At 32.7% G+C, this 23,539-nt stretch overlaps 1 protein-coding gene and 1 long non-coding RNA gene across 3 annotated transcripts; one reads left to right on the top strand and one right to left on the bottom strand.

The window, feature by feature from the left end:
* Positions 1-3,154: 3,154 nt before the first annotated feature.
* On the top strand, positions 3,155-6,495 carry LOC114402877 (OBERON-like protein). 2 transcript variants are annotated; one of them, XM_028365559.1, is made up of 3 exons: positions 3,155-3,273; positions 3,900-5,032; positions 5,649-6,495. In XM_028365559.1, exons 2-3 carry the CDS (start codon positions 3,946-3,948, stop codon positions 6,263-6,265), a joined length of 1,704 nt encoding a protein of 567 aa, XP_028221360.1. In that variant the 5' UTR covers positions 3,155-3,273; positions 3,900-3,945; the 3' UTR covers positions 6,266-6,495. The 2 variants fall into 2 exon arrangements, with proteins under 2 accessions (XP_028221360.1, XP_028221361.1); XM_028365560.1 differs by having other exon boundaries at positions 3,272-3,391.
* Positions 6,496-20,707: 14,212 nt separating this feature from the next.
* LOC114402964 lies at positions 20,708-22,756 on the bottom strand. The gene is made up of 3 exons (XR_003664559.1): positions 22,660-22,756; positions 20,919-21,058; positions 20,708-20,837 (listed from the first exon to the last, which is right to left on the bottom strand). It is a non-coding gene; the product is annotated as an uncharacterized LOC114402964 (long non-coding RNA).
* Between the last annotated feature and the right edge of the window lie 783 nt (positions 22,757-23,539).

Below are 23,539 nucleotides of genomic sequence, written 5' to 3' on the forward strand. Positions count from 1 at the left end.
TTTCTGAAAATGTATCAGCAAAAAAATCATTACAATTTCAAAGCATGCATCAGTCATCAGAGTTTGCAGTTTATCTCAACAATCATATATAACAATTAAATCAACAGTTACAAAAATAAATAATTCTAAGGTAACTTTATCTAGATGCATGGTTTCCAATGTTAAGCTGTCTATTGTCTCAAATCACTTTGTCGCTCAATTTTACAAAGTTCTGCTCCAACTTATTCTTAGTGTTTCTGGGTGCTCCAGGAATCGGTTTCTCACTGCCAGGTTATTTTCGAGACAAATTTTATCTGATAATATGTTCTAAAACTTGTTTTATTCATAAATTTTGCTAGAAAACTTCAATTTAAGTGAAATTTAAGGCTTATCCTATGTTTAAACACTAAAAAAACTAATTTTTGGCATTCAAAACTCAAGGAAAACAGCTCAACCCATAGATCTATAACAGGGAAGCAAGCACAAAAATTTCAAGACAACAACATGTTCAATGGAGTTTAACAACAAGCCACAAAGCAAACTATATTTACATGAAAAACAAGAGAATATTTACAACAAAACAAACAAGAAAAAGACAAAAGGGGTAAAACAAATATTTGTAAAGGAAAATATAATTTTGCGCTATTAATTATATCAGGCTTGACTCTCAAAATCCTCAATGGAATCGCCATCTCTCAAAATGATCTTTGAGACCAATGATAGGTTTGAAAGTCAATTACATGTAAAGAATGTATTAGCACCTTATCATCCCCGTTAAAAGCAATACTTATAACTAATTACACAAAATTATATAATTTTATAAACATTTATTTTTCCCAAAAAGAAAATAGTTTTTATTTTATTTTTGATGATGGTTATATTTTTATTTTTTATTTAATGGAAATTATCCATGCATGAGACTTTAAGCTAATAAATGAGTAGTCATTAAACTCTCATAATCAAATAACATTAAAGATAAAATTGTTATTTGTTAACGCTATTGATGATTGCATATCCAAATAATTATAAAAAGAAAACAACTTTATGAATAAAAGTTTTAAATAACAAATGACTATTTCATAAACTTTTATTATTTAAGCAAAATTAAAAGATAGAAGTGCTACTTAATTAATGTCACAAACCATTACATGAGTTAAAATAATTATTTTTTAATAATTGCAAATAAATACAAATAAAAAAGTCAGAATTCATTTTCCTTACTATGAATTATATTATTTTGACAAAAAAAACAAAAAATGGTGAAATTAATTAATGCAATTGATGTAACGCACATTCACCACCAAAACTAGAATCATTTCATTTCCATTTTGATTAAGAAAAAAAGAAAAAGAAACTCAAAACCTAAACTAAATTTTCAAATATTCAATTCTTATCCTATGTACAACAGCACGCATTTGCATTTCACACTCAAAGGCACAGACAGATTAAAACATACATTCTTATCCCTTTTTTAGAATCAAATGAAAGGTTAAAACCAATACAGATTCTACACCCACAACGAAAGATATAGTACCAACTACCAAGGGTTTTAATCTATTCTTTTATTATTTTTAACCGACTCAAAATTCATATACAATAAGAATAGTACCAACTACCAAGGCTTGTATCAACTCACGAAATAAGTAAAAAATGCAACACGCAACATGAAAAAAAAAAAACCTTGATGATGAAAGACCTGTTGTCATTACACGAAACGAAGAAAGAAAGACTTGGCTTGTAATTGGTAGGCTATTGAGAATGAACGACAGAATGAGAGAAACAATTTTTCTCTTTCCAGAACTTTTTTTTTTCATCATTTGAGTGCTAGTGGGTCTTTTTTATAATTTAAGAATTGTTTGATCTCCGCGTAACGAACTAATTATCTTGTTTTTAAACCTATGGCTTCATAATCATTATTTTTAGTAATCGTTTTGTTTTTCTCAGTTAAGTAATTGTTACTCCATATAACTGAAATATTTTCTAATGATTAAATCTTCTCTTAAGAGCCAAATATTTACTTTTTTTTCTTTAAAAAATATTTAAATATATTTTAAAAAGAAAAAAGAAAAAAATAAATAAATACACTCGAATAAAATTGGATATTCACAATGATGAAATCATATTATCAAAATTTTAAAAAATTATCTTCTTATTTCAATTAAAAAATAAAGGATAAATCGTTTGTTCACTAATTTGATAGCTTTTTTTATCAATTGGAAAAAAATAATCATTTGTTCATTGTTGGACAGAATCCTACTAACCTGACTTAATATATAAGTGGCATGCACGGAAACAGCTTTCAGAGATTTGTTTCCTTTTGGAAGATAAAAAAGAGTTAAACAATCAACTTATTGATATTGGAAGACTCATATGATTATTCTGGTCAAATAGAGATTTTTTCTTTGGACCATTTTTTGAAATAAATATCTCTATTTTTGTAATAGTTTAAGTGATATTGTATGAAAATATTTTATTACTTTTTATTAGTATAGTACAAAAATTATATTTTTTTATAAATTTAGTTTTCTATTATTTTAGAGTTTAGATTATTATTTCTACTCTTTTTTCTGTTAAACAAATAACATTTCTCTTATTATATTATTTATTTAGTAACATTTTCAATTTTATTTATTTTAATCTTAATTGATTTATACATTACTTTTTTTCCCAACTTTACACACGTCAGCATTTTGGAAAGTTTTTTACCCACTTTTTTCTTTCTTTATTTTTTTTTCTTTTCTCCTTTTTTAAATTTTCTTATTACTATATTTATTTAATCAATAAAAAATTAGAATGCTCAATATTATTATCTAAAATAATTTTATAGCATAAAAAATAATTTATTTAAGTACTTAAATTATTTAGACATTGATATTTTAGTAGAAAAAATTCAAAATTAATTTTTCATCAAATATTTGGGGATTTGGGATAAAATTTTTAAAATAATTATATTTGTGTGTGCTTACGAGGAGTTAACTCATTGTGTGAGTATTTGTAAATTTCTGATATTGTATTTAATTTTTATTGATAAAAAAAATTATGCATGCTTTGTTTATTCATTACCAAAATATATAAACATGTCCTATAGTAAAAAAAAAAAAAAAAAAAGAAGACAAAAGTAGAAATGGAAGGGATATCACAATTACAAATTTACAACTGTGGAGAACCGGCTGAACCGGTCACCCATGGGCGTTGAAAAACACGGCTTCGTGTTCCTGTTGTCGTTTTGGGTTTTCCTCTTTCGCAGCTCAACACAAAGCCCCATCGTCTGTTCTCTCTCCGTACTTCATTCAGGTCGGTGTTGTGTTCAATCATTCGATCTACCCTTTGGGTTCTCCAATTTCATACTTCCTTTCTTCTTTTAATTTCACCATCGTTAGTTCCAAAGGGAAGCTAATTTCAGCTGTCCAGAGTATGATTCTAAATAAATAAATAAATAAAAATAGTGTCAAACTCTATAATTTTCTTATCCTTTATAGTTTTTATGTGTGCTTTGGAGGAAAGATTAAATCCCACAGTTACTTAATTAAGTAAGCTAATTTACTGATTTGCATATCAAGGAATTAATTAAGTGAGCAATTGGCTTCCGAATTCATATGTTGCTGTTCTTATCTTAGGCTGTCTTTTGACATGGATGAATTGTTAGGTTTATGGATTTTTTATTGTTGTTATTATTGATAATTTACATTTGCAGTCGGCCTCCATCTATTGAATGATAACAACCATGATAATTGAGTAAATCCCCAAATTAGTTCTTCAAATTGCAAGTCCTTGACATTGCAATGTCCTACCTATGCTGTTTGAATTTTTAAGGACTAGTTTAGGGATTTACTTAATAATTTCCCCAATCAAGTGTTGTGTTTTATAAATGTGCATATAATCCCCCCACTAGTGACTAACCAAGTAAATCTTTTTAATAGGCACATCATCTTCTTCTATAACATTAACCCAGGGTCGTCTCCAAAAATGCTACCTCTGCGTCCACAAGCACAAGTTGGAGGACTACAAACATCGCTGTCTCTGGTTTCCTCAGACCCTCTCCTGTCTCCTGATGAACCTAGATCAAACTCCAACAATCTCCATGAATCTCCGGCTGAAAGTGCAAGTTCTCAGGAAACTTGGCCTACTGCTGATGCAGCTGCAGCAAAGAAGATGGAGAATGGAAAAGCGGAGGTTAATTGCCTTGAGCAGAAAGTGATTCATCGTGTTTCTAGTTCAGACAAAGTTACTCTTCAGGATGTTGCTAGAGAAAGTGTTTGTATGATATGTGAAAAAATGCATCATCTACCTGAGGAATATCTAGAAGAGCTAAAGAATGGACTGCGAAGTATCCTTGAGGGAGGGAATGGTTCGCAGCACAGAGAGGATTTTTTCATTTTGCAGAAGCTTGTTCAGAGTAGAACTGATTTGACTGCCAAGACACTGGTCAGAGCACACCGAGTGCAGCTTGAAATCCTTGTTGCAATAAATACTGGAATTCAGGGATTTTTGCATCCTAGCATCAGTCTATCACAGACTTCCCTGATTGAGATCTTTGGCTATAAGAGATGCAGAAACATAGCGTGCCAAAACCAGCTTCCAGCTGATGATTGTACCTGTGAGATATGCACCAACACTAATGGTTTCTGCAATCTTTGCATGTGCGTGATCTGCAACAAGTTTGACTTTGAGGTGAATACTTGCCGCTGGATTGGATGTGATTTGTGTTCTCATTGGACTCACACAGATTGTGCCGTTCGTGAGCAACTTATTTGCATGGGCCCTTCTTCAAAGAGTGGAGCAGGACTGAGTGAAATGGTTTTCAGGTGTCAAGCATGCAATAGGACTTCAGAATTGTTGGGTTGGGTTAAAGATGTCTTCCAGCACTGTGCACCGTCATGGGATGGAGAAGCCTTAATGAGGGAACTTGATTATGTTAGTAGGATCTTTCATGGGAGTAAAGACCCCCGAGGAAGGAAGCTATTTTGGAAGTGTGATGATCTTAAGGAAAAATTTAAAAGTAAAAAAATGGATTCAAAAGCTGTCTGCAGGGCAATATTGATGTTTTTCCAAGGTACTAGAAATCTAGTTTTTTCTGCCTTTATATATATAGAGAGAGAAGGGATCAAGTTACTCTAACAGTAAATTTAAAAGAATTACTCCTCATCTTCATCATTTATTTTCTTGAAATCTAATGGTTAAGATTAGTTATTCATTGCAACCATTGGATTTCAAGGAAATCTTTGAGTAACTTGATCCCTCCTCATATATATATAGGCAATATCATGCTTTTGCCTTTTGTTTCCTTTTATATTAATTGAATTTAGTTATGTCTAAATTATGCTAAGGCTGATTCAAAAATAACGTGCACCATAAATAGAGATAGCAATGGTGAACAGTGCTTTTAGACTACAGCTTTATATGTTCTCTTTATTGAACAATCTCTTTGATTGACTAAAATTTATTGGAAATCACATATTTTTGTAGGTCCTTCTTGTTATTTAATAATTCTCTCTTTTGATTTTGTAATTTTCTATAAATTCTAACCAATAGTGAAGTGTGTGTTGTTAACACTTCTCTTTGTTTCTTACTTTTGCTTTTTAAGGCAAAGGCTGTTGTTTGGGGGGTTGATGCATGATTGTAAGTTTAACTTTTCTCTTGTTCTAACCAATACATTATCCTAATTGAAGAGCTTGAGGTGGACTCTGCAAAATGCCTGGAAAATGGAGAAAGTGGAACGTTGATTGCTCCGCAGGACGCATGCAATAGAATTGCTGAAGTGGTGCAGGAGGCTATAAGAAAGATGGAAATGGTAGCTGATGAGAAGATGAGGATGTTCAAGAAGGCTCGCTTGGCTCTTGAAGCTTGTGAACATGAACTAGCTGACAAGGCCAGGGAGGTGACAGAGCTCAAGATGGAGAGACAGAAAAAGAAGCTGCAGATAGAAGAGCTGGAGAAAATTGTGAGGCTGAAAAATGCAGAGGCTGATATGTTCCAATTGAAGGCTAATGAGGCTAAACGAGAGGCCGAGAGGCTTCAGAGGATTGCTCTTGCCAAGCAAGATAAATCAGAAGAAGAATTTACTAGCAACTACTTGAAACAACGTTTAAACGAGGCCGAGGCCGAGAAGCAGTATCTTTATGAGAAGATCAAATTGCAAGAGAGTTCTCGCGCTTCGCAGAGCAGTAGTGGTGGTGACCCTTCTCAGATGCTGATCTATTCCAAAATCCACGATCTACTTTACAGTGTTCCTTCCAAAGCAGACAGTCAGGGTAATGAGCGCCACCCTTTTCGGACAAATCCCTGAGAGTCCATTGTGTTTGTAATGCCAATTATGTTCCCTGTCATAGCTAAGTCATTCCCTTTGAACAATTTAGGATGAGCCACTTTTATGGCAATGTTATCATCATTTTCATCAATTTTATCTGCTTTTTGTACAAGGAGATATTGGAAAAAGCTTCAATATATGTTTGAAACTAGGCTTGTTGTAAGCATTATTAATATGTTTTTTGTAAGGAATTGTCGACTGTTGCATAACTTGTGGCTACTGGTAAGTTGAGTTAGATGTTTGGCAGTGTGATAAGTTTCTCGATAACTACTTATAGGAAATAAAAATTAAAAAAAATAAAATACAATGAATGAAGATTTTTTCATTAGTTGAAATTAATCGTATAAGCTAATATTTAGAAATTTTCTTATTTTATTTCTTCAGAAATTGATTTGAATTTATGCATAAATTAATTTTAATGTTTTGAAGAAACTAAATTCATTTAACTTTATTATTTTCTTCTTTGATGATAAGTATTCCTAAGTTTATCCAAACAATTAATAGTTCGGTGAGTGGCATCAACGACCATATAAATCACAAAGTTGGGATTATACGAGTATATCAAATATGATACTATTACAATGGGAAAACAAACTTTGTAAAACAAGTTATTAATATAGATATTATAATCCTAGGCATGATTTTAGAGTTGCAAATTTTTAATTATATGGATATTTTTCATTAAATATTATAAAATTGAAATATTAAATATTTTATATTTTTATTACATATGTACTAGTTATTAGGATAAGTCCTATTTAAGCATTATATTTAAAATTACGTTAAATTATTTTTTGATCTTAGAGCTATTTTTTTTAAAAATAAGTCTTTGAACTTGTATTTGTTTATTGGTTTAATTAAGTCTTTCATACTTAAAATATAAGTTGTTTTTAGATTATCACTTAAAATTTATTTTTTTCAATCAATTATCTGAAAAAAATTTCAATTTCATTTGATTACCTACCGTTAGCCGTCTTCCGTTAAGTGATGACATGACAAACAAAGTATCATGTCATCACGTCCTATCACAGACACCTTATTGTCATGTCATCACCTTCAATGACGTGTCGATAATTGGGTGTGTCACACACAGTTTGTCATGTTATCACTCAATGAAAGGAAACTAATGATAGGTAGTAAGTTGAAACAAAAATTTTATAGATAGTTATTTGACAAAAAAAATGAGTTTTTAGATAGTAATATGAAAATGATCTATTTTTCAGGTATGAAAAACTTAACTAAATCAATCTGAAAATTAATTTTTTAGTTAACAAATGATAAGGAGGAGTTTTATCAAAATAAATAATTTAATTTCAAATAAAATGATAAATTTTATTATTTTATTGAAAATAAAAATAAAAATGGTAATCGTAAATTTAAGTTATGTTTGAAAGCAAATCTAGTCAATAAGAAAAAATCGTTTCTCAAAATTTTTTATTTGATCAAATATTTGTAAACTTGTCAAAAAACTAAAAATTAATTAAAATAACTTGATGAACATATATGTAATTTACTTTTATATAGACTTAAGAAACTTTATCCGATTTATTTTTTAAGATAATTCTTCATTCAAAATAAGAAATACATTAAATTGATAAGATATTTTTTATTGGTAGGAATAAAAAAAATACTATTTGAAATTTACAATAATTTACCTATCAATTTATCATGTTTAATCAACTGAACTAGATTAATAAGATAGTATTAAAATTGAAATTGAAGAGTTAAGATGAATACATTTAATAGCTGGACAAAGCTAAAAGAGAACCAACAAAATCAAATGGTGAGATATATATTTTGGATCCATAGAATAATAAGGAAAGGCATAACATGTGTACGTTGATCATAGACTACAAAACACTAATTATATATGGTTTAAATAAATTTTTCATACCTGAAAAATAGTTCGTTTTCATATTACTACCTAAAAATTCTTTTTTTTGTCAAATACCTACTTGAATTTTTTTTTATGTTTCAACTTACTATCCATCGTTAATCCCTTTTCGTTGAGTGATGAGATGACAGACAGTGTCACATCATCACACCCAATCACTAACACGTCATCGTCACGTCATTGAAGGTGATGATGTGATAGTGACATGTCAATGATTGGGTGTGATGACGTGACACTCTGTCTGTCACGTCATCACTTAATAGAAGACGACTAACGGTAGATAGTAAAATGAAATTGAAATTTTTTTAGGTACTTGGTTAAAAAAAAGTGAATGTTAGGTAGTAATTTGAAAACGGTCTATATTCTAGATATGAAAAACTTAATTAAGCCTTGTTTTTTTAATCAGACTCTTTCATCTAATTATTGCTAAAAAAATTAATTCACAAGAACCTAATTAGTCCCTCTTGATTGCGGTCGCCACCTCTACATGCCTACACTCAATATTTTCATCTCTTCAAGTCAATATTTTCACATTTGTACGCCAATATTCTAACCTATATTGGTTTTAAATCTAGTATTCTCAACCAAGTTATAATAGTGGCTTAGAGAGGTGAGAATAGTGATATTAAGATGAGAGAATACTCAATGCATACTCCACATGTGATCAAATTGGATTCAAGACCTCTTCAAGCCAATGTTCTTACCTATATAGGTTTTGAACCCAGTATTCTCAACTAGAATATATACTAACCTAGAGAGGTGAGAATATTGACCTTAAGAGGGGAGAATACTCATTGCAAACTTATAGAGGTAACAATATTGGATTCAAGGACTAATTAGGATTTTGTGCTTAATCTTCTCTTATTATTAAAGCGAAGAAGTTTTACAAATAAAATTTTCCGGTTTTTTTAGATGCAATTTTTGCTAAAAAGGTGTGTAAATTAACCGCCTAATTGAATTACATAACATATTGACATTATTATTAAAGCAGTAATGATTATTTCCCAATTGATATTAAAAATGCATGTCAATCAATGAATATATTATCAATTAGGCAATCATCAATATAAATTGTTCTAATAATAATATCAATATGTTATGTGATTTATGCAGTTAATTTACACAATTTTTTTTAGTGAAATTTGCATTAAAAAAATGAGAAAATTTCTCTTCTGAACTTCTCACTTTAATAATAAGAGAGAGATGAGCGAAGAAGCACGCTCATTGATTTTCATCTAATTGCACAATTAACAAGGTAATCAAGCTACCCTTAATTGCATCATTAATTAATACCAATATTTTTACACATAAATTTAGTTCCCTTTAATATTCAAATTAATTATCCATCTATAACGCACTGATTGATTTGAAAATTAAATTAGGGAGGAGTCATTTTGTCAACGAACATTGCATAGTTTGATATAAATCACAACTTGAATCACAAATTCAACATCTCACATTTCTTTTGGTAATTTTTTCAAGAAAAATATAGAAGTCAAAAAGGAAAAGATGGATTGAGGTGAGGAATGATAGAATAACACCACAATTTAGATGGATTGATAAGTTGAAATGAAGATTTACCACTTTGAATTAGGAAATTCAAAGATAAGAATCAAGGTAGTTTCTATGAACCAAGAGAGAGTTTCCTCTCACAAAGCTTCATTTCAAAATGAGTGAAAACTAAATGACAATGTCAACATTTTTCCTACTATACTATAGCCCTTAAGTCCACCAAGGCCCATTTGACACATATGCCTAAAAAGCTAAACACAAAATTACAAAAAAAATAAAAAGTCCAACAAAGGCCCAACACCAAAATTACACAATTCCTTAATCTACTATTTGACTCTAATGTAGTCTCAAGCCTCCTTTTTTTAGACTTCTATCATTCATTCCTTCTTGAAAGAAATTTGTCCTCGAATTTAACACTTGATTGCCTACATAAACAAAAAAAACACACATTAGAATTTATTGAAAATTGCATTAAGAAAATCCTACATCTAAGTAGACTTGAATCCCCTAAAATGGAAAATATCTTATTATTGAAGTACCTTTTCACCAATCCTCCCAGGTCAAAGACCAACCTAAAGAAACCATCACATATAATTTGCAATGCATTATATGACTTGTGAAACAACACCTAAGCGTTGTATTTTCAACTTTAATATCTCCATCACACATCTTATGTAATTCAAAATATCTAATAAATTTTTATTATGAGCCTCTCCATCTAAAGAATCATGTAATGGCATTAGAGACATTGATGAAACCTTAATTTGTAGATCTAATTTTTAGTCTCAACAAACTGGGAAACTTATTTGAGACTCTTTGAGATTGAGGAAAATAAAAAGGAAAAAACAGAATTAGAAAAGGAGATTGAAAGAACAACGCCACAATCTTGGAAGATTGATAAGTTGAGGATGATTCGCCACAAAGAATAAAATTCTTTGATTAGAACCTAAGGTTTCACACAAGAACCAAGAGAGACATTCTCTTAACTGTGTCTAATATAAAATTTCATCAAAAAAATATCAAATAAGTGTTTAAGGAGTCTATTTATACCTCCTACTAATAACCTTAAACTAGGCTCAAGACCCAAGGCCCAATAATTACTCTAATAATTAAAAGACTTAAAAATAACAATAAAAGGTCGTGTGGCCCATTACAAGTCCAAAAATAGGCCCAAAATACAATTAAAAACAAAAATAAATCCTCCATGAGAAAATTTAGTCTCTTTTCAAACTCTTCTTGAAATTTCTTACTCTTTGCTTAAGTGATTGCTCCATCCATGTCGAGCCCACCCAAGTCAAACTTTTCCTCCTTGGATAGTCTTCTGTCATTCCCTCCTTCTTGGGAAGAATTTGCCCTCGAATTGATGTCAAAGGTACCTACATCACAAAGAGTGAAGTCAGTAACATTAAAAGTGTTGCTCACATGATAGTCAAGTGGTAAATCAATTTATATGCATTACCATTTATGCGCTCCAAAACTTTAAAAGGACCATATCCCATTTCTTGAAGTTTAGATTTCCTTTTGGAAGGAAACCTATTCTTCCTCAAGTGAACCCAAACCCAATCACCCCGTTTGAAAATCATCATCTTTCTACCCTTATTGGCATATCTAGTATATTGTTCAACCTTGTTCTCAATTTGTGCTTTCACTTCTCATGCAACTCATAACAAAGTTGGCTTTAGAAAGCCCATTCCGATTCATCATAGCAAATTTGATAGGCGAAGGTAACAAATTAAGAGGGGACAATGGATTAAAACCGTAAACCATCTCAAAAGCAGAATAAGAAGTAATAGAGTTTACTACCGTATTATAAGCAAATTCAGCACAAGGTAGGCATTCCTCCCAAATTTTCAAATTCTTACCTACCAAGCACCTTAGAAGTTGAGATAGAGTTCAATTTACCAGGATGACGAGCATAACACATGAGCTCAAAATTTCTCTCACCCATTCTTTTTCCATTAAGCTCTCCACTTGTCTTTGGCTTTCTTTTGTATCTTTTGGGTTACTTCTATATGCTGGCCTATTTGGTATGGAAACTCCTGACATCTGATCAATTTAGTGCTTTATCCCTCTTAAGGGAGACAACCCATGAGGGGTGTCTTTGGGGAAGACATCCCCAAACTTCTTCAATAATTCTTCCACACCTAGAGGCAAAGAACTAGCAACAGAAGACAAACAATAATCATGAGGCATTAGTAAATACATAGGTTGCCTAGCTAGCATCACTCTCTTCACCTCTTTTTCTCTCATGAACAAGCTCTGTATTTTTCTTCCTTCTTGATTTTCATTTTTTTTTACAGTTTCACTCTTTTCTTTCTTTTCTCTCCTTTCATGTCTCTCTCTCTCTCTTTATCAATTTTTCTTTTCTCTTTTTTTTTTCTCTTGTTCTCTTTTCACTCTCATTTTTATTTGATCCTCACAAATCTCACTTGGAGACAAAGGTGTGAGGGTAACCTTTTGCCCTTTATGTACAAATGAAAATTTATTTGTGACACCATTATGGACAACATCCCTATCATATTGCCAAGGCCTTTGAAGTAAAAGATGGCTAGCCTCTATAGGGACAACATCAAATAGTATCTCATCATCATATTTTCCAATGGAGAAGCATATCAAAACTTGTTTATCTACAACTAACTCCACATTAGTGCATCTACCCCCATCAATAATCAAAGAACATATTTTCCCCATGGCCATGCACCTAGTATGAAAAATATTCTCCCTTTGCGTTTCATTTCTATCCTTACACACACTCCCTATTAACCTCCTAACCATCAAAAGATCACATTTCAGGGGCTATATATCACATTCACTTCCACTCTCACTAGAAGAACTAGAAGAGCTAGAAGAAGGGGTGTGCAAAAAAAATGGTTTGGATTGAATCGGATTGTAACCGAACCTAAATAAAATTAGTTTTTTTCCTAAACTAGTTCAAGAAAAAACGAGTTCACCAATTCGATTAACCAAATTGTTTCTACAAAACTAGTTCGGTTAACCGAATTGGTTTTCATTTAAATATTTTTTTATTTGAAAAAAATAGTTTGAAAACCAGTCTGAAACTGGTTCGACTCTTAGAACCAGTTTAAAATTGGTTAAAAAATAATTCAATTCAGAACTAATTTTTTAAAACCAGTTCAGTTTTGAACCAATTTCTAAATCAGTTTGACTATATGATATAAAACTGAACCAGTTAAAACAGTTTGAAACTAGTTCGGTTAGGTTTTCTTATCGAACTAGTTTTTGCACACCCCTAACTAGAAGAAGATTCACTAGTGATATCCCCATTACACAACACAACCATAGTCCTTTTGTTAGGAATTGGTAGGCAATGTGACCCTTTCCCAAACACTTAAAATATTTAAATAGAACTCTTTTTTTTAAGAAGTGAGAGTAGGGTTAGAATTATTTTTTCTAAGTGCAACACCTTTCTCATGAGATTTGAATTAAGATCTGCCCCCTTCTTGAATGTCCTTATCTTTCCAAGTTTAAGAGCCATAGGGGAACTTCTTGTATATTTGCTTCCTTTTTAATTGCTGCTCCACCTTGATAGCTTGATGAATGGGATCCTCCAAAGAGGCATAGTGGTGCAACTCTACAATGTCTTGGATCTCCCTATTGAGACCATGCAAAAACCTTGCCATGGTGGCCTCTTGAGACTCCTCATTTTGAGCCCTAATCAAGGAAATCTCCATCTCTTTGTAATACTCATCCACACTCTTATTTCCTTGAATTAATCTTTGGAGCTTGTTGTGAAGGTCTCTTCCATAGTAGGACGACACAAATCTCTCTATCAAAACTCTCTTCATGTCTTGCCAAGTATTCATCAATGGCCTTCTCATCCTTTCAACATCACTCCTCACTTGGTTCCACCACACTAAGGCATATCCCTCAAACTCCAAGGAGACCAATTTGATCTTTTTCTCATCATTATAGTTGTAGCAAGCAAAGACTTGCTCAACTTTCATCTCCCACTCAAGATACACTTATGGATCACAAATCCCTTTAAAAGTAGGGATCTTCACCTTCACCCTCTCAATCCCTTCCTCTCTTTGCCTACCTCCATATCTTCTATGATTTCTTCTCTCCCTATATCGCTCATTCCTCCTTCCTTCCTCTTCCTCTTCTGTCACGACCCACCCTTGGATCATGACTGGCGCACAAACTATGATTTTGTTAGTCTGGCTAGCCTATCCTATGTTAAATAACCTGTAAAAGAACACATAATATATATATATATATATATATATATATATATATATATATATATATATATATATATATATATATATATATAGACCCTTAACATATTGACCAAAATATCCACTAATAACAATGTTGATTATAAATACTAATCATCAAAGTATCTCAAAATATCATAAGTACATCACATCATTAGCATACCTATAAGAGAGAATCATTTAAATTTCAAAATAAAGGAATTCTCTCTAAATCTATTACTACCCTGGTCCCTATAGCTGCATTATACTGGAGTTACAAACAAAATATCCATTAGACGCAATGGAGGCCTACCAAAAGATAATCAAATTCCTAGGTACGTCAGCAAATCCCAGGAAGTCAGTTACTCCACTATTGTGTATCTGAGAAAATAAAATAAAATAGGGGGGGGGGGGGTAAGTAACAAAGACTTAGTGAGAGCATAAAATACAAAGCGAACAGGAAGGAAAGCATAACATAGCACGAGTCTTTACATCAAAAGAAATTTAAATAACCTTAATTAAATAAATAATAAAATACAACTTGCTTTTAGAAATCATTGTATGCTCAAAGAATAATTTCAGAACTACTCATAAACTGGTATTCAAGAATAATAACTTTATAATCGAACTTTCATTCCACTATGTGCACATAGACCACATTATCTCTTCGTTGTGGTGAACAGTAATTATATAAATACGATATTTAGCTCGTAGGCTACATTATCTCTTTGTTCGTTGTGGTGAACGGTAATTATATAACTACGACATTTAGCTCGTAGGCTGCATTATCTCTTTGTTATAGTGAACGAAACATATAATTATACTATGAGTAATTGACTCATAGGCTACATTATCTCTTCGTTGTAGCAAACGACAAATATAATTATACTATGAGAATTTGACTCATAGGCTACATTATCTCTTTGTTGTAGCAAACGAAAAATATTAATTATACTATGAGAAATTAACTCATAGGCTACATTATCTCTTCGTTGTAGCAAACGACAAGTATAACTATACTATGAGAATTTGACTCATAGGCTACATTATCTCTTCGTTGTAGCAAACGAAAATCAATCATAAACTCACAATAAATACCATAAACAAATAATCCAACATTCATCCTTATATATATTATCAAAATCTCAAAATAAATTTCAAAGATCATAAAGAATATATATATATATATATATATATATATTGAAGTTTACTTGCTTCTCCTAAAAGTACTTTAAAAAATGTCGCTAAGTAGATTAGCTACTCACATAAATAATGCAATCAATGTCTTCTACTATTGTTGGGAAGATCAACCACCGTATTTTCCACAGGATCTAAGCATTTAAAATAAGAGATTAGACAAAATCCCCAATTTTAGCAAAACCTAGGGTTTTGAGAAAACCACAATAATTCCTAATACTTAGTTTCTAACCCTTTTCACACAACCCATAACTAATCAGTGCTATAAAATACTCATCTAACACAATGGGTTATAAATTTTTACCTTAAAGAGATCAAATAGAAAAATCTAAGGAAATGAGTAGTGTTCCCCTTTTTCTCCAATCACCTACTTGTGCTTGGAAATGACACAAGGATGTAATAAGCTTGATAATTTTGGAACAATGGAAGGAGATGAGTGAAAGATTGAGAGATGAAAATTTGGGGGGAAAAAGAGATAGGGTTTGAGAGGTGGGAGGTGGGTTATTGAAAGGAAGAAGGGATTTTGAAAATGGGGGGGGGGGGGGGGGAAGGGGTCTCAGGTAATAAGTTGATGCAGAGGGGTGAGTTTTTTTTCCCTTAAGTGAAATGGTGCGTTTCATCTTCATACCCCTCATATTCTCCATGATTTCTTTGCTCTATATTTTCAATCCTAATGCTTAAAGCTTCACTACTCCTTTGTATTCTTCCAAAACTCTCTTCATTCTCCTTTCTCACTCTTTCCATCCTTTCTTCATTTTCGTAACTCATTCTTCTCATTTGATCACCAAGTTTAATCATCTCCGCCATGAGCTTTGCAGTTTTTGGAGATGGTGGAGTAGCATCTCCACTTGTAGAAGCCATACCTACAAGGAAAAGTTAGTGCACAAGTAATAAACAGAATAGGACCTCACCACTCAACTTAGTATTTCACTCAAGTTCACTCGTGTATCACTCTTTCAAGACTTTTTTTTTCTTTAATAATATGCACTCTTGTCTTTTACCACTCTTGCTCCTCTTTAGTTTTTAAGCAAAACCTTCAAGCTCAAAATCATGAAGTATTCAATGTGAAATATGTCACAAATCAAAACTCAACTCAAGAAGCCAGGAATAGAAATACTCTAAGACAAAACTAAGGAATTTTAAAGACAAGCAAAAATAATAAAAGGAACACTCAAAAGGATTACTAAGGAAGAAAAACTAGAAGACTCCGGAATCAAGAAAAGAATTGTCCCAGAATTGAACTAAATTAGATATAAATAATCAACAAGACACACCTTTTTTTTGAAGTATAGGTAATGTGAAAACTAGATGGGAAACAACTCTCAATGCATAACTTTTTTTGCTCCTTTTTTTTTATCTCAACACTTTTTTTTTGCATGAAATTCAAATTTAGCACAAATTAGTGATTGGTCAGATCCAAATCTAGAATGTAACATGATTTTGGCTCCAAATTTGAAAAACAAATTCATATCTTAACAACTTCAATTATCCAAATCTGGATTGTAATAGAATTTTGGCTTCAAATTTGAAATCAAATTCCGAAGAAATAGAACAAAGGAAGACAAAATAATAATATAGAGTTAAACAAAAAGAAGAACAAAGGAGAAAACACAAAAGAAGAAAGAAAACACAAGGGATAAATAACACTAGATTTCAAGAACCGAAGCTCTGGTACCAATTGATGGAACCCTAATTTGTGAATCTAATTTGTAGCATCATCAAACTGGAAAACCTATTTGAGACTCTCTAAAATTGGGATAAATAAAAAGGAAAAAGAAGAATTAGAAAACGAGATGGAAAGAACAACGCCACAATCTTGAAAGAGTGATAAGTTGAGGATGATTCGCCACAAAGAATAGAATTCTTTTATAAAAACCTAAGGTTTCACACAAGAACCAAGATATATTCTATTCTTTTAACTGTGTCTAATACGAAATTTCATAAAAAATGTCAACAAAGGGTTTAAGGAGTTAATTTATACCTCTTAGTAATAACCTTAAATTAGGCCCAAGGCCCAATAACTAATCGAATCATTAAAAGACTTGAAAATGACAATAAAAGGTCATGACAGCCCATTACAAGTCCAAAAATAGGCTCAAAATACAATTAAAAACAAAAATAAATCATATTATAAAAGTTGGCTAAAATTTATGAGCTTCGCTTCTCTTTCCTCCATGAGAGAAATTAGTCTCTCGTCAAGTTCTTCTTGAAATTTCATACTCTTTGCTCTAGCGATCAATCAATCTATGTTAAGCCTACCCAAGTCAAACGTTTCCTCTTTAGATCCACAAATTAGGGTTCCATCAGACATACAAATGTAATATATTCTGACATATGCTTTCCAAACCTATAGAACTCATTATTTTCAATTTTATCATAAACAAACAACACACATAGATGAAGACTCCTCGTGATCATACAAGCTTAATGATGCATCTAATTTATGCAACATAGAATCTCTTGTTTCTTTACGTTGACGCTCACTTGAAGATGTAGTTTTTTTCTTTTTTTTTGTCAAGTTCTTATGTAGTCTCCATCAACATCATCATTGGCATCAACATAAACACCTTTGGAAAGAAAGTTTCCCTCCATTTCTCTCTCATCATTAGAGGTTGGTGGCTCTTGAGTAGAAGCTTGACTTAACTTTCCTGTTATAAATTGTGCTGGAATTGAATATTTCACCAAGGATCTCATAGTCATGCTCACATCCATTCTTCTTGAACTGTTTGTAAAATTTTCCTTGCTGAAAATGGTAAATGAAAAACTTTAAAAAGTACGTGTTACATTGACTATTACAATATATTTAAACAAATACATTAAACTTACCTTATACAAATCTTGCTATACTTCTTCAGGAGCATTTACTTTATTAGATTCAATATCCCAAGTAACTCATGTACGAGATAGCAAGCTTGAAGATTCATGATGTTGAAGCCTAAGTGATTAAACTTAACCTTCAACCTATCCACACCATAATTTTCTCTGGTTATTTTCTTCAACTCACCATTTGTTTCTTCCCAAAATGTTGTCTTCAAAGTTGACCCTTGTAATTGTCTCTTTTTAACTTGGTCATAAATGATTTCGAACAAAACTTTTGTGATTTGGACTATCCATTCCATGTTCTCCCCCTTCTCACTTTCCCACCAGTGTTTTTTTTTTATATATATATTAACTTCATAATAAGAAACTACAACATAGATAGTGAAATAAGAAACATGAGTGGATGCAAGGTGCACTGATGTAATTATAAATAGTGAAATAAGAGACATAATTAACTATGCAAAATTATTATACTTTGATAAATCATGAAGCTGACACAATGCTCTTACTACACCAAAATTATTATACTTTGATAAATCATGAAGCTGGCACAATGCTCTTACTACACCAAAATGATTATACTTTGATAAATCATGAAGTTGTCATATATAAAAAAAGAATACAAATGGTTTCTTCTTGTTTCATATTGTTGTTTGTGTTGAATAAGATATAGAGTAGTAGTTTAAAAATGAGTTTAAACTAACATCATGAATCAATCAATAGCTTAAAAATGTTTTCTTCATTAACATGGCACACAGGTATTGCATACAATTAACATGAGTTTAAAAATGTTGCTTAGATCAAAGTCATGTATGACAAAAAGAATTTACTTGGGCTCTTCCAATCACAACATCACAAACCAAGTTCTATGACAACATGACATAAACAAAACATCATCAACTTACTATTTGGGCATGGGAAGAAGAAACGGGCTTCGATGGTTTGCTCTCACAGAACGCAAAAGAACAAATGATGCAGTGCTCTACGAGCACTATTAGAAAATATGCTTTCTACATCGGTTATTTATGACTTTCAACATCGGTTTTTGAACCGATGTTGAAAGTACCGACGTTGATAGTATTATCGTTAACATCGGTTTTTGAAAAACCGATGTTAACGTAAAATTACCAACATCGGTTATATAAATAACCAATGTTGCTAATATGAATTACACCCAGAAAATGTATATTAATGTTGAAAGTTAACATCGGTTTTTACAAAAAACCGATGTTAACGAATGTGTTACTGTTGACAGTTAACATCGGTTTTCTGTAAAAACCGATGTTAACCCACGTTAACATCGGTTTTTATAAAAAACCGATGTTAACGAATGTGTTATTATTGACAGTTAACATCGGTTTTTTCAAAAAACCGATGTTAACGGATGTGTTATTATTGACAGTTAACATCGGTTTTTTCAAAAAACCGATGTTAACGGATGTGTTATTATTGACAGTTAACATCGGTTTTTATAAAAAACCGATGTTAACGAATGTGTTACCATTGACAGTTAACATCGGTTGTTATAAAAAACCGATGTTAACCAAGTTAACATCGGGTTTTGCAAAAAACCGATGTTAACGGATGTGTTACTATTGATAGTTAACATCGATTTTTTTATAAAAACCGATGTTAACGAATGTGTTACTATTGACAGTTAACATCGGTTTTTTACAGAAAACCGATGTTAACGAATGTGTTGCTATTGACAGTTAACATCGGTTATTTTTATAAAAAAAACCGATGTTAACCCACGTTAACATCGGTTTTTTATAAAAACCGATGTTGTTTTCAGGAATTTTTTTTAAATAATGTCTCTGTTTTTACAAAAAAAAAACCAAAATTTAACCTGTAAATTTAAAATCAGACCACACAGCACACAACATATATCATTTGCATTCAGTTTTCAAATATATTTTAGCAAAAAACTAGCTATCAACAAAGGTTGTTCAATGTTAAGATGAAACTACAATTGTAAAAAATGTAATGTAAAGTACGTAAACTAATTAATTAAGCTAAAGTTACATAGTTGCCTAACATCCTATGTTTGATTTCTAACTTTTAGATAATACTGTGCCCACTGTATGCGAAGTGCTTTGAATCTCTCTGCTTCCAATGATCTAACTTCATTAAAATACTGCATGATCAAATAAAAAAATAAATTAATGATGTAATAACAATTATAAAAAAACCAAATTTGTTTGTAATAAACAATTACCGTCTCCCAATTATTCCTGAAAGATCCTAAGATTATCGTGGACATCTAGTGCATCACGTAGTAGCCACATTCAGTGATTCCTTTTTGTCTATTACACTAAATACATAATGAAATTTGGATATTAATTAAACGTTAACTACAATTAGTGTACACACACATAAAATATATATAAGTAGAACTTTTATTTAAATCACGTACCTTAACAACAATCCACCTAGCAGCAACCTTGGATTTCGGTTGTGGAGTATCATCAAGTCCTTTCAAAGCACTAGTGTTGAATATGAGGAACATTAAAATATTGATGTTGTTGAGTTATGCCAATGAAAATGTATTGAAAACAATACTGACCTGTTAATTATTCCCTTAAGGTAGTTGTCTGGCCTGTTATGTAAAGAACAAAACCAGACAACTAGGTTTTCCTTAGGCAGAATGACGACCATTTGCCAGTGTCCGCTGCAGTAGAGACGAATATGGGTTATTGTAGTAGTATAGATTATTTAAATTCAATTATTGTGTTTGACTTACCCATTCAAATAGGCTCCAAGGTAAACATCTCGTTTTGAACTCTGTATCCAACTCTTGATGTAACTTTCAGATTCAAATTGTGATTGCCCAGATCTCTGAATGGACTGTGGCTCGAGGAATCCATACACATCAGAATTCCCCGCTCGCACACTTGTCTCGGTCAGATGGCTGTGTTGCTAAGTCAAAGTTAATTATGTATGAATTTAAAACAATTACTTTGGTAATTAATAGTAATCTAAAATGACTTACAGAATCCACAACTGTATAACAGATATGCTGAGACATTGACCACCGTGTGCAATTTCAGAGAGATCTTCGTACTTTATATACAACGGGAAGTTTTGATTAAACACCCCGAATATGGTAGCATCCCACATAACCTGGAGCGGCTTCAAAAACAGTTGTGGGATGGTCAATGTCATCAGGTACAGGGGATTGTCGACCTCTTCATCCGGACTTTCTAGAGATTTTGCTGGAGACACAGCTGCCTGTTGATAAAACATAGTTAATTAGCAACTTTTGATTATAGTGAACAAAATAATTGAAAAAAATAAACATATAATCAGAGTAAAATACCTGTTCTGATAAACACTTCACAAGATGTGTTGGCCAAGCAAGGAAGGTGTTAAGTGCCTGCCCCACTAAGGTAACCTCGTCAGTGGGTACAGGAACGAGAGCCTCTGCATCTTTAACCTCCTCAACACCAACCTTGACTTGACCATACAACAAAGGGATGTTGTGAACTGTTGTGGATCCCTCATAAAGTCTTCCTAGGGCAACCAGGCGGGAAGGATTTTCTTCAATATATAGCCCGCATTTTTTTAAATCACCCGTCCCTGGATTGTTCCCTGAGGGAGCAACACAACTCTCCTTTGTGCTGACACGAGGACCTGAGGGACCAACCTCTGGCTCTGGAGGTAGTGCAAGTCCCTGTGATTGCATCTGAGACTGAAACTTGGACTGCATCTGGCTGAAGGATTCCATCATCTTTCGAGTCACTTTTTCTGTAATTGACTCCTCCAGTTGGTCTCTAATTTGTTGGGTCAGCTGTTCTAGGTCTTCAGGAGGCATGGAGGAAGAACTGCGGGACGTTCGTGAAACTGATCCAAAGTATTGCTTTATGGTGACACCGGCTCCAACAGCACGAACACGGCCAGGGTGCTCTGGTCGCCCAATGGCAGCAGTCAGGATATCCTGACGTCCATGGGGGATGAACGATCCCTGTGACGCCTGCTCGTCCAAAGAATCCTGTACCGAACACATATTTGTCCAAGGAATTCACAAAATACACAAAGATAATTACAATTATTAATTAAAAATGACTTACAATCCTGTCAGCTATTTCTTTTGCAGCCTCAGATGTCATCTATCCAGTTTTCTTCGTGCGGGCCATCTTCCATTTCACGTGGCGTCTGATGGGAGATGGAGGGTCAATGATGCCCTCAGTGCTTCCAGATTGGGCAGCATCTTTCAGTCTTTTCTTTGTCTTCTCAGCCATGAGCTTTTTTTTTCTAAATATTCATAACCTCCACGAGACAATACGTGGGGGACAGTGTTTTGCTTTTGGGAGACCTGTGCCTTTTTCCGCACATTCTGCAAAAGTTTAACATTAATGAAAATGATTATTACAATAAATTATACAAAGTGATTTTGTTGTGGAAAACAACTAAAATGACAAAGTACATACCTCCCATGAGGGGTCTCTGCGGGTCTGACAAAACTGGGTCCATTTCTCCTTGCTAATGCCATATTTTTCACAGACAATGTCGTCCGCACCGTCCTTGTCAGCTCCAAGTGCCCATTTTCTAGTCAAGTCAGATTTAAACTGTCTCCAGCGCTCGCCGACAATCTGAATAATTTTCTTCTTTGTCCTACTGTCAGAAGCTTCAGGGATTTCAAATTCCGCCTGACAAACAATAAATTAGGTTTTATTGTAAGTAAATAACAAATTTAGACTATTAAAGAAAATCAATGAAGAAAACTCAAATACCTGAATATCCTCCCATATCAAATCCTTCTGAGTAGTAGGGACTTCCTTCCAGGTGTCATATGTCACGTCGACCTTATCACGAGCGACAATCCCTAAATATGTTCTTAATTTCTTCTTGTGGGGACCGTCGGCCTTGCCAGTAGCAGGATCGACGTTGACCACAGGTCTTTTTGCCCTAGGTGGTCTAGTGGCCAATGATCGTAGCCGTGTCGCCTTGCGTGTCCGCTTCAACGTAGATGGAGACGCTGATGCGTCTGCAGAAGGAGGAGGAAGAGGAGGAGGAGGCGAGGCAGGTGGAGTAGCCATGGTCCTTTAAAGAGAAAAAGTTGAGTTAGTTAATATTATAAAAAAACACTGTATGAGTTATGTAAATGAATGTAACGAAATGAAATATTATATTAGAAAATTACATTAGACGATGTTAATTAATTCTCCTTCATCATGATCATTACGATTAGCATGAACGTCGTCAGCTTCTTCTTCTCCGATGCTGTTAGAAGTCATTTTTGTAGACAAAGGACTAACATAAGTGTCCATGTATGAATCATCATCTTCTACATTAACACCAATTGTTTTCCCGTGTAGAACCACAGACCACCTTTCATCACAAGGGTCTTGCACATAAAATACTTGCTTAGCTTGTTCTGCCATGATGAAAGGGTCATTATGGTAAGCTAGTTTCTTTAGATCTACCAACGTAAATCCTACATCATCAGTCCGCACACCGGTGTTGCTGTCAACCCACTTACATTTGAAAACACAAACAGTAAATTTGACATAGTTAAGCTCCCATATTTCATCAATAAAGCCAAAGTAAGGGATTGAAGCTACACAGGGATTGTCATCATGTACAGTTGCAAAGTGTTGAGATTCAGCCCTT

The sequence above is a fragment of the Glycine soja genome, chromosome 20 (assembly GCF_004193775.1).
Source record: "Glycine soja cultivar W05 chromosome 20, ASM419377v2, whole genome shotgun sequence".
NCBI lineage: Eukaryota > Viridiplantae > Streptophyta > Magnoliopsida > Fabales > Fabaceae > Glycine > Glycine soja.

What these genes read in the sequence shown, in the direction of transcription:
- LOC114402877 (XM_028365559.1), top strand. Translation starts at nt 3,946, where the DNA reads ATGCTACCTCTGCGTCCACAAGCACAAGTTGGAGGACTACAAACATCG. An exon ending in AATATTGATGTTTTTCCAAG is followed by an intron (nt 5,033 to 5,648) that starts GTACTAGAAATC and finishes TCCTAATTGAAG; the next exon opens with AGCTTGAGGTGGACTCTGCA.